Genomic DNA, 11,246 nt, shown 5'->3' with positions numbered 1-11,246 from the left:
GCCCATTGCTGCCTCATGATCATCCTGTTGTCCACCAGGACTTCCAGGTCCCTCTCTGCAGAGCTGCTTTCCAGCAGGTCAGCCCCTAACCTGCACTGCTGCATGGGGTTATTCCTTGCCAGGTGGAGGATCCTACGTTTGCCCTTGTTGAACTTCATTAGGTTCCTCTCTGCCCAACTCTCTAGCCTCCCCAAAGCTGTGAGTGCCTGTGCATCACACAAGCAATAGCAATGGGAAACTTCCAGTACATTCTTTACATCAACATATTTCTCTAGCTCTTAGAGAGACAGATTTACCTACTAATATGATTGTAAAATCCCAGCCACAGGCAACTTGTTTTACACAAAAGCCAGACAGGGCAGTGCACAAAGTAAAATGCAGTATATCTTCTGAGTGATTCAACCCCAACTGCCCATCTTTGTTATGGCCACAGACAAAGAGTTGTCCTGCACCTGAAAGAAAAAACAACAGTGCGTATGTCATGAGATGCTGTGACAGGTGATTGTGTGTCATTTTAGGCACTGCAATGAAGCAAAAAGAAAGAGAAACAGTTATTTCCAATGCATCAGAAACACCTCTGAATAAGTACAGCTATTAAGAGTTGGGTTTGTTATGGGAGACAATCCATACAGTAATACAGCCATCTCTCACTAAGATCCATGATGAAGTTTTTCATCCTGTTCACATCTGTCTGTATCCCTTCTTTCCCATAATTAGCTATGGCATACACAGAACTTTTCAAAGGCCAGATGTTGTAGTCTTCTCCTTACCTTAAAACTTCTCAAGACTGAATAACCTCCCACTTGACTCCTCCCTCCCAACCCCCCCATCCTCTATACAGAAAAATTGACTGCTTTATACAAAAAGGTGCTATATGAAACAGGTTATGAAACAGTCCTCATATAGCCAAAAAGTAACCACAGAAGATAAGCAGAACAGGAATTTCCCTAATTTCCCCAAAATATCGAGTTAATTGGTATGAGAGAAACCTGTTTTGCAAGGAAGAACGGGCACTTGCTCAGAAACAGAAGCCACAGATAGGTGGCAGCACCAAATCATCAGGGAAACAAAATAAAATGCGTTTAGAAGTCATACACTCCTTGCAAATGCAATGTTTTTACCAGTGATAACTGCAGAATGTCCCCCTCCTCCAGTAATGCTTTTAATGTCTTGACATTTGCAGGAAACATCTTTCAGTGACTGAGGTACCAACACATCCTCTTTGTGACCAAGACCAAGTTGTCCATAGCTGTTTGCACCCTTCAAATACATACAGAAAAATAACACATTAAAAAAAAAATAACAAAAAGGGATACATATCTGCTCCTAAGAGCAAACAAGCTTCTCAGGGATACATCACGGGATAACCTGCCATTATTTGCTCCTGACAGTCCCCTCAAACGACAATCTTCATTCTTACTGCTGTCACACAGGACCTCCAGAATTAAGACCAGGACTGTCCTAAATTTGCTGTCATTAAGGCTGCCCTTGCAACCCCAGTATTTTAAGAAACATACTGGAATATATCCTGGTAAGACTTTAACTGCAGACTAACAGTTACGAAGGAGGAAAGCACTGTTATCAGGATGATTACCACCTGTTTAATTTTAATGCTAACAATTCCCACTCATCACTAAGATCTTATTCATGCCAATGCTTTCTGGCAGTCCACCTCCAAAACGAGGTCAGAAAGACATGATACCTTATTCTGGAACCTAAATAAGTAAAGCAGAAACACTTATCCCTCATTTGCTAAGTCTTTTAACTTAAAGTGGTAAAAACGAAAATATACCAGTTGTAATTATTATAAATTTGTAAGTACAAAATTAAAACAAATCATAAAAAGCAACCACTGACAACATGGTAATGCGTCAGGGAATTTCTTAGTCAATCTAAGCTCTATGAAGTAAGCGCTCAACAGTTTGAAGAACAACCTTCATTCACAAAGGTGGATTCAGTAACTTTCCCAGCCCACACACTGCAGTAAGGCAACACCCAACACACGCATTGCCCCCAGCTAGTGATCACCTGTGCTCCCCCTGCCTTTCTGCTCTCCATTTCCCACACCCCCACCCCTGATGCAGCACCTGGTGTATTTTAAAAGGACACACTTAGCAATAAACATTTGGTACCTATAGAAACACCGACATTTCAGACAAAAGCATCTGGCTGCTCGCCTCAGCCCATAGTTAACAGGTGGATGAGATGTCAGCATTCGAGCTCAACAAGCACATCAAGTTGTCTCACAGTCGTTACAACTGGTAGACAGTTTTAGAGCATGTTACCACTTAACAGACATAATTCTTTTTAGAAAGCTTGTCACGAGCTCTCATTTTAGCCTTTAACTTGCAATGAATTTTCAAGTCTTCAAAAACGGGCGAGCCGAGATAAGGTGCAGAAGGAAAACAGGTACCTGAGGAACTCCAAGCCACACGCGAGTGTCCGCCCCAGCACTAACCTACCCGTCTTCATTCACGCTTCCGAGACCGACAGGTTATTACCAAACACGACTACCGCAAAGCAAAATGAGCCAACAAGCAAAAGAGATACCCATTTAGTGGCTCTTAGACCCCCTCTGCTTATCAGGTAAAATCACGGTTCTGATGACCCACCAAAAAAAAAAAAAAAAAGTCTTTAATGCTAAACCTGCTGGAGAGGAGTTTATTTTAAAACCTGTAGAGCTCAACTGTCTCATAGCCAAGTGGACTGAAGGAAGAATCACATCATCCCCAAAACCCCACGTTGAAATGGAGCTGTGGCGGTTGCTAGTCTGAGCGATCTGCTGCAGAAGGACGGTGCGTTACAGAGCTCTCCCGAAGCACAGACACAACTTGCTTAGACCAGGCTGAAAAGTCACCGCTGTGATGAAAAAGGAGGAGAAACAAAGGCACGAATTGGCGAATTCAGGCTACATTTTCCCTGGAGAGTTGAGCAGGCGATAAAAAGCAAAGCTGACTCTGTCACCTGAGCTGTGGCAGCAGCATCCAGTTCAGCCGTGGTATTTTCGTTTCTACCTAGGAAAGATGTGAGCTTAAAAATCTAAACTGAGAACAGCCTCAGGCCAGAAGCCTGGGCAAAAAAAAACCCTTTTCCACTACAAAGGAAAGGAAAAGTAAAGGTCAATGACTAGACTTTACCTTCCACCACCTTAATCCTGGAGTGGCTGCCCTCCGCCGTGTATGCAGTCCGGCGGTGCTCTGGGTGTATTCTCGGGGCCCCCGGGAAGCCTTCGCCTGACGAGTTCCCCGTCAAGGGCGGGAAGAACCATTTGACCCCCTCGAGGCCCTCCGGAGCGTTTGGGGGCCGGCTGTGGCGGACAGCTGCCGTCCTGATGGCCCCCCCCAAGCTGTTCTCCACGGGCAGCCTCCAGCTCCCGCCGCTGCTTTCACGAAAACCTTCCCCAAAAAGGCCAAGCGCCGTGGCCTGCCGGCGCGGAGGGAGCCCCGCGGGTGGCGGGGGGTACGGAGCACCCACTGGGGCCTGTGAAGCTCTTCCCTGACGCGCCCGTTTCAACAGAAACAAAGATGAGGGGAAAAGAAGTCACTCCTCAAATAAATATACACAGTTCCCAATGGAATTAAGTCACACGAGTGGAGTATCTGAACCACAGCGTAAAACATATACAAACCCTTAGGCAGAAGTGAGTGCTTTGTGTTTATTGCTACAGCGCTGAAGTAAAGGTTTTGTCGCTTCTAATAATTACCAACAAGTAATTTATTCCATTGACATTTAAAGCCTCCACAGTAGTTTGAGATATTTAAATTATTACTGTTCTACATAGCCAGAAGGTTTGGATGCATGAAGCCAAACACACATGTTGTTAATGCCATGGAAACACATCTTCTCTGTATTACTTTTACAGTTTCCTTAATTTTTGCTACACAAGTGCAAATAAAGATACAATTTCTGTTTTTCCAAAGTATTTGAAATTACGTGCTATGTATTTCCTACTTGAAATGTATACATAGTTCAGACAAAGATGTGAAGTAACACAGATCTATGTATATTTCAACAATATATTAATCCCAACATTTTTTAAAATGCAGCTGAATATTAACTGTTATCACAGAAGGAGACAAAATAGATCCTCCCTTACTACTCACTTATAAGGTTCCTTCTTCAGAAAGCCAAAGCTCCTAAAATCTATTTTAAAGTGTAACGTAAGCTGTAAATGTAGACCATATTTCCATGTCTTAAATGTTCTTTAAAAAAATAGTTATGGTGGGTTAATAGTCACAAAAAAAAAAAAATATCTAGACTTGATTTAAACAGTGAATATATTTGGAAAGATTGGGCCAGTGATTGCTTATGGAGTAGATGTGGCCTGCTAGAAAGCCTATGAAATAAACAGATTTTCAAGCACAGAGGTTCATGAAAGTCCTTTCAAGTTCTTAAAATCCTGGACTAGCATCTCCAATGTATTTAAGATTTCAGTAAATTTTTCCCAGCAACCTTCACAGCTGCAAATTCTGGATTTCTGATAAGCTCTACCTATGAAGAATCAGTGCCTAGCATGCATTAAATACATATGTAGATATATTTATTTCATTGGCAGGGCCAGCAGAAACAGCAGCCAGTGCAGTTTTACACAGCTACGCAAGATGCTGAAAACTATGGAGCCCCAAAAACTGGGAAGTTTGCTTCCATGTGACAGAAGCTTTGCATGTGACAGAGACAATTCAGCAGTACACTGCTTCCCACTACCTGTAAAGTGCTCTTTGGAATTAGATTACTTTACACTACAAAGTAGTTTGCTGCATTCATAGCTGCAGAATTCCTATGAAATGCTTGGGCCTTTCAGTTATCATTTGCTTGATACAGAATGAAGGTGTTTGGGCCTAGTAAAGAAGAAACAAAATGTATCTCTGTGCAGCTTGTGTGGGTCAATGAAGTGACCGAGCAATCAATAGGATACTTAATCTTACAGAAAGTCAAACTAGACTATGAAATTTGGTGTTATTTTAGAAATGATGAAACTATTTTGAATATTAAATTGTAATTTGGAAATGCGTTTAGGCTTTGTGCTAAGTCAGTACCTGATGGCTCGCTATATTTTTTGCCAAATGAATTCAATCAGGAAAAAGGCAAATGGTATTTCTGTAAGGAAAGGTCTTCCCTCAGGTGCAATATCAAGGACAGCAACAAAAATCCTGACTAAGCCGATAGCAATCTCTTAAAATGGACAGAATTAGGATGTCATGCAACAGCTCTGAATCTCTGCCTTATACTAGAAGCCTGCCAAACAGCACATTTGAAATTCTTTGGGGGCAAGAACGATCACTTTGAAAGCAAGAGTTGACCCCTCAATTTTATCATTGTGAACCTCCAGCTATTTGTGTCGTGATGCCTGTGTTGTAATCATTCAAGTTTTAAACTTAGTAGCAGACTTAGAAGCACTGATTACTATAGCTTCTACACTATAAAGTCTGCAATGTTATACAATTAGTAGCATAGACAACTAGAGTCAGAAACGGACATTTCCCTGCAGCAAATTATTCCATTATTGCCTTATAAGCCACCTTCTGCAGCATCCGATCCCAGCCCTGATCCACAGACCACACTCATGCTCCAGTCTAGCAATTTCTCTACTCCCCCACCAACTTCTCAAAGGCAACTCTGGGCCTTTTTTGATCCAAGGGGGATGGAGGAATACATTCTGTAAGGGATTTTACACAGAGAAACAAGACGAAGTGATTATCCTTATGGGCCATTCACTCTTCCATTTTTAAAGGAGAGAGTTCTGCATACAACACATTACGTGCCTAGAAAGAAATCAGTAGGGGAAAGAAAAGAGTTGCACCACAGTGCTGACAGGGGTGTATTAAACTTCCAGCTGCTTGCCCATCTTGCTGAGGGCATCGCTGACAACGTCCAGCTCATGACGTAGCTCATTCACCACGCTGGCAATGCTCTTCATGTCTTTCAGGATCTGCACACTTTGAGTATACGGATTGTACTTCACGCCAAACGGGCGCTTGATGGTTTTTGCAAATTCTCTATTCAAGTAAAAAAAGAGAGGGAGTTATAAACAACACACAAATGCATCCTCTGTATGCCATCAGTATCAGTAACCACTCCTCTGAACTACTTACTTTCTTAAAAACAGTGCTAATTGTTATATGGTTAATCATCTTTCCCACCTAGTACATGGAAGACCAAGCAAATACTAATCTCAGTTTTCCAACCCCATGAAAGATAATTATAGAACTGTGATAAGAATAAAAGGGTTTGGTGCTGCTACTGAGAGATGCATGAAATCAAACCTGCTTTTGTAAATCAGGGAAAAAAAAAAAAAAAAACACAACAAAACCTGTACCTCATCTTTTCCTTTGCTTCTTCAAAACTTTCAGAAACAAAGTAAACCTCCTGGAAAGTTGTAATGAGGCATTCTTGCTTGCAGGTGACCTTTGGATCAAAAGGCTTGACTTTGGCACTGTCAGAGAGTGAGTGCTGGTAACATAATGCGTCATCATGTGTCAGAGGAACATCACCACCCAAATAATCCACAAGGAAGATGACATGAAGTAGAGTGAATAAAAAAAGATGAAGTAAGACCATATTTAGTGCACTGCTTCTTAAAAATTTTATCTGCAGATGAACAGCAGTTAAAGCTTAACTAACAGAATAACCCTGAACAGTCATATTCTGCAAATCTGGTTCAAACAGGAGATTCCTCAGACACAAGGCTCATGTACACAAGAGTAATATTTTCAGAATCTGGTTAAACCAGCAGAGCTTTATTCTGAAAATAGTTACTTGGAACCTAACGTTAAGAAATACCAGGCATCTAATGCTTCCTGTGAAAGACATCAGAGCTGCTCAGCATATATCCAAACGCAGACTGTCCAGTGATTATTGCCACAGTGAATTTGCTTAAAGCCCAGTAGTTATCTAGGAGTTTTCAAAAGAAGGATTTTTAGAGTTATACTTCATAAAAAAACAGGGCAAAACAGTGACAATGATAATCAGGTACAAACAAAGAAGAAATAAATAAGCAGTAGATATTCTTACCTTGAGCTCACTAATTGAAGAGAGCAAGCCAGCCCCATAAACTCGTAGCTGTCCCTCTTGCTTGCACAAGCCAAACTCTACAGTGAAGAAGTAGCACTGAAACAGAGAAGGGAGTGAAATAATTCAGCCTTCAGCAAAGACGCTGTGGTGAACTAGATGGGGGCATTTCTATTTGTAGGTAGTGTCAAACAGTTGCAAATATCAGAGTCATCAACTTGGTTATCCTTCTCCGATATTTAAAGAGGAGGGAAGCCAGAATGGAGGGGTGAAGAACCACAGCATTTCACATTTCTCAGAATAAAGACTGATATTCTAGATCACCCAAATAGGCTAGAAGCTGTTGATGTCAATAGGCACATGGAGATGTAAATCTGTTTTGAGAAATATTGTCACGACACGACAGCTTCAGCTTAAAAGAAACACTGGATAGAGAGGATCTCTATAAGTGAATGAACTACAGTTTGTTCCTCATTTGCTTAGTGGCCTGTAAAATTAAAGATGTTCAGTTTGCTGAATTTCAGGATTTCCACAGGTATATGGAGAGGAATGCTATTTTCATAGATGGCTTAATTCTGCTGCTACTGAAGGTAGAAATTTTACCACTAGCTACACCAGGTGGGGAAAAAATAAAAAATATCAGCAAACCAGTTCTTTCATAACTGGCATCAATTACTTTTCATCCAAATTTAATTTTAATCTTAAAATATTTTTGCCGAAACATCCAGAAACTGAGATCCAGGAAATAAGATTTGTTTATATGATTTTAATTTCTTGGCTGAAAAGTATCTAATGCTAATGCTCAGCACATTCAATGAAAACAGCATATCATTTCAATTCATTCTACACATTAAAGAAATAATTACTTTTAAAAACATTGAATCATGTTCCCAGAAGTAAAAAAAATTTTGTTTGGAAGAAACAAACCATAGAAATTCTATCTGGAAGAAGTGATCTACCACCAGAAGTTGCACCCTTACTTGACAGCCAAGCGAAGAAAAATACCAATCATATCAACCTTAAAAATATATTTTTTTCCAGCATAGAAAATTGTTATATGCTCTAAAAGTCAAGAACCAGTGAAACACATAGGACTAGCAGCTGGTGTGGCTAATGTTGATACAAAACTCCAAATTTATCTGATGGAGTGGGATCAGCCTAGTAAAGCACAAAGCTTTCAATGGGATCACCAGGCACCAAAACACTCACTGTTGCCAGTTTTTGGACAGCCTCATCTGATGCCCCAAGTGATGCAAGACCAATTTCCTGGGAGAACTGAGCAAAACTGGGTTCAGCCAAAAGAGGGACGTGGCCTAAGAGCTCATGGCAGGTATCACTGGAAAAAACAAAACAAAACAAGAAATCTCATGATGTGTCTTTGTGGTAGAGTGAAAAAGCAGCACCACTGAACATACAATGTCTTGCATTAAACTATTTAATATCCAAAAGACAGAAAAGCATCAGTCATGTTTAGCTGAAAGCAATTGAGCAGGTCATACCAGCTCTACATAAGTATATAAACTCAGATTTTCAAATGAAACTGACTAAAATTAAGATGTGAGCTCCACATTTATGAGGCAATTGAATATTAAACTAACTCTGCACACAATGACATCAGTAAGAACTCTCCAATAACATGCTGTACTTTTGAAAATCCTATACTTATGAAGGTGGCACTGGAGCATGCCAAAACTTCATTGCACTCAGCATGAAGTCTGAGTCTTCAGCACCTTAAAAAAAAAAGTTTTCTTGCTGGTGTTCTTGAATAGCTTTTAAGTAGTTTGGCCCTGAGCAGCGAGATTCAAAACTCTCTCTCAAATTCTACCCCAGGATTAAATGACTCACGGCTCTGGTGTATAGAGAGGGTCCGAGCTGTGTCTAACATATTGAGTGCAGTGAAAAACTCTGAATGCTAATCCTGCCAAGAAGTCCCTGGGTGACAGATATCCAGCAACAGGGCGAATGGTGAAACCTGTGCGCTCTGAAAAGGAATGGAGATATTGTTTAACATAGAATTGCACAATGTTGTCACCTTCCCTGCTACAACTGGGGTCAAAGCCACAGCACTACCTTGGCTCAAGAGTACATGGGAAAATTAGGCACAATTAGAAAAATTAGACCTAACCTTGAGAATGACCAACATTTAGTAAAAATGTCCCTACCTCTGTGTCGGTGGATTTCGTATGATTTCATGCCTAGAGCCAACACAATATAGCTAGGTATGTCTTTAGCCAATCCTAACAGTCTTTTCAGAGGTGGCATTGCCCCTCTAACATCACTCTTTGCATATATTCAAGACATAATACATTAAAACATGCATGGCCCAAAGGCCTATTAAAGGACCAGAATGAATACAAGCAAAAATGACAAAGGATATTTTCTTGTGCCCACAAAATAGCAGTGTGATTTGCAATGGACTTTAGTTCCTTTTTGCGTAAGAAAATTAGCACATTACCTTTCAGGAAGCGGGACACATCTTCCAGCTGGGGGATATTGTCTTCCCTGTACCCACAGTATTTGGTGAGCAAGGGTAAGTTTTTAAGGTACTCTCTGCAGGCATGAGTTGGGTAAAGCTTATTAAGCTCTCGGAACACAGTCCCCCAAGTCTTGATCTCCTCCTCGGTGAATTCAATCTTGGGAATTGGGTCACCGCTACGAGGAGAAGAGGAAGAAAGGACATTCCTTGGTAAACGGCTAATAACGGATGACTCATTTGCCTATTATTATTTATCATCTATATGGCTGTGACACCTGGTCAGGGTGCATTAGGTGCTGTCCAATACACAGTGAGATCTGGTCTATGCCCTGGAGAGCTTTTAGTCTAAGGCCTTGCTCTCTTTTCCACCTAAGTCAACTGACAGGAATCTTTGCGTTGACCTCACTAGAGCCTGAAAGCTTCGGTTCTGTAAACAGTTTCTTAGATGTTTAATGCTGAGTAACATTTAAAATACCTGCATAATGTTTGCAGCTTCAGGAGCCGAGAACACATCCTTTTCCCTGCTGGACTTCCCCGTCTGCCAGTACTTTCCATTACCTTTTTTTATTTGTTTTAGAGAAAGAGAATTCCCTAAATTAACACTACATTGCCTGTAAGCAGCTAAATGTACACATTAGGTAAAAATCATACTTCTATGCAGAGGAGACAAGCAAGAGACAAGTTCTGTCTGAACATATTAATTGTAGTCCATTTCTCCTACTTAGCTATCAGGATCTTGATTAAAGTGGATTATAGCAAGGGTGTGACCTAAAGCCCACTGAAAGCAATGGGAGTGTTACACTAAGCTTCCGCTGCCAGCCAGGGAACCAGCATGGCAAATGCGTTCCCAAGGGAATCTCTGTTAACAACACATTAACAGTAACTGTTGCTGTGCCGTGGTAACCAGTTGCATTAACACACAGTGCAATAGAGCTCTACATACCCACCATTTCTAGGTCTTTTCCAATTGAGGAACTTGGCATCTAAATTCAAGCAGGCAACAGCAACATGAAAATCATGTTTAGAAAGAATTTGCAGCACTAAGCTATGAAACTCTTACTGCTTTAAGAGCTCCCTCCCCCAAGCAGCATCTCTAAAGACAGAGGCTCTTTTCTTTTCACAGAAATTTCTTTTCACAGAAAACTTCTTATCTACACATCACATACACTGGTTTGAACCAGGAAAGAAAACTCAAGTATCAACATTTGCCCAGAGAGTTTACACTCAGTGGTCAATGGGCTGTATATTGGGTTTTGCCTCCACTCCCTCTCCTTCGCAAAGACCACTCTGCCCTAGTCAAGTCAGTACATCCTGGCACAAGCAGCTGTGCAAGAGGCATTGTCCACTCTCTTCCTTTGTTGCACCCGTTTCCAGAGAAGTGGGAAGGGACCGCAGAGTCCAAATGCGCCACGCTGCAGGAAGCCCATGCGGGCATCGCTGCCCATCTGAGGATCAGCGCTGCCGCAGATGCCACAGTGACCGAGCAACCACAAGCTGATCCTCAGACTGATCAGAGGCCCAGGGAGCCGTAAGGCGGCCTAGATCTACCTTTTAATCTTGTCTTACATCTCCCTTCATTATACCTCTCCAGCTCTGATTCCCAAGCCAAGCATGTCTCGGGCAGATCTGAGGCGAGGGAAGGTGAGCTCCTGCCAGTCCACTTTGCTATTATTTCACGGCACCCAGAAGGCTTATTCTGGAAGAAATTGAGCTTACTGTTTGTAGTTCATAGCCAGGTCTGCAAAATACTTTCGCCTCTTGC

The 11,246-nt window shown here is 41.5% G+C and overlaps 2 protein-coding genes across 2 annotated transcripts in view; both read right to left on the bottom strand.

Moving 5' to 3' along the window:
* SERGEF (secretion regulating guanine nucleotide exchange factor) overlaps positions 1 to 1,272 on the bottom strand; it is a 159,050-nt gene extending 157,778 nt beyond the window's left edge. Inside the window, exons 1-2 of the mRNA XM_009892043.1 lie at positions 1,122 to 1,272; positions 297 to 452 (exon numbers count right to left, since the gene is read on the bottom strand). Of these exons, the coding sequence (XP_009890345.1) occupies positions 297 to 452; positions 1,122 to 1,272 (307 nt within the window). The remainder of the gene's footprint in view (positions 1 to 296; positions 453 to 1,121) is intronic.
* A 4,549-nt stretch (positions 1,273 to 5,821) lies between these two features.
* The window catches only part of TPH1 (tryptophan hydroxylase 1), an 8,906-nt gene continuing 3,481 nt past the window's right edge, over positions 5,822 to 11,246 (bottom strand). The window contains exons 4-10 of the mRNA XM_009892010.1: positions 11,201 to 11,246; positions 9,464 to 9,660; positions 8,854 to 8,989; positions 8,218 to 8,344; positions 7,012 to 7,107; positions 6,317 to 6,450; positions 5,822 to 5,996 (exon numbers count right to left, since the gene is read on the bottom strand). The exon at positions 11,201 to 11,246 is cut by the window's right edge and continues 23 nt beyond it. Of these exons, the coding sequence (XP_009890312.1) occupies positions 5,822 to 5,996; positions 6,317 to 6,450; positions 7,012 to 7,107; positions 8,218 to 8,344; positions 8,854 to 8,989; positions 9,464 to 9,660; positions 11,201 to 11,246 (911 nt within the window). The remainder of the gene's footprint in view (positions 5,997 to 6,316; positions 6,451 to 7,011; positions 7,108 to 8,217; positions 8,345 to 8,853; positions 8,990 to 9,463; positions 9,661 to 11,200) is intronic.

The sequence above is a fragment of the Charadrius vociferus genome, unplaced genomic scaffold, assembly GCF_000708025.1.
Source record: "Charadrius vociferus isolate BGI_N301 unplaced genomic scaffold, ASM70802v2 scaffold179, whole genome shotgun sequence".
NCBI lineage: Eukaryota > Metazoa > Chordata > Aves > Charadriiformes > Charadriidae > Charadrius > Charadrius vociferus.
The sequence above is the reverse complement of the archived record's forward strand: the minus strand, read 5'-3'. Positions and strand labels throughout refer to the sequence as shown.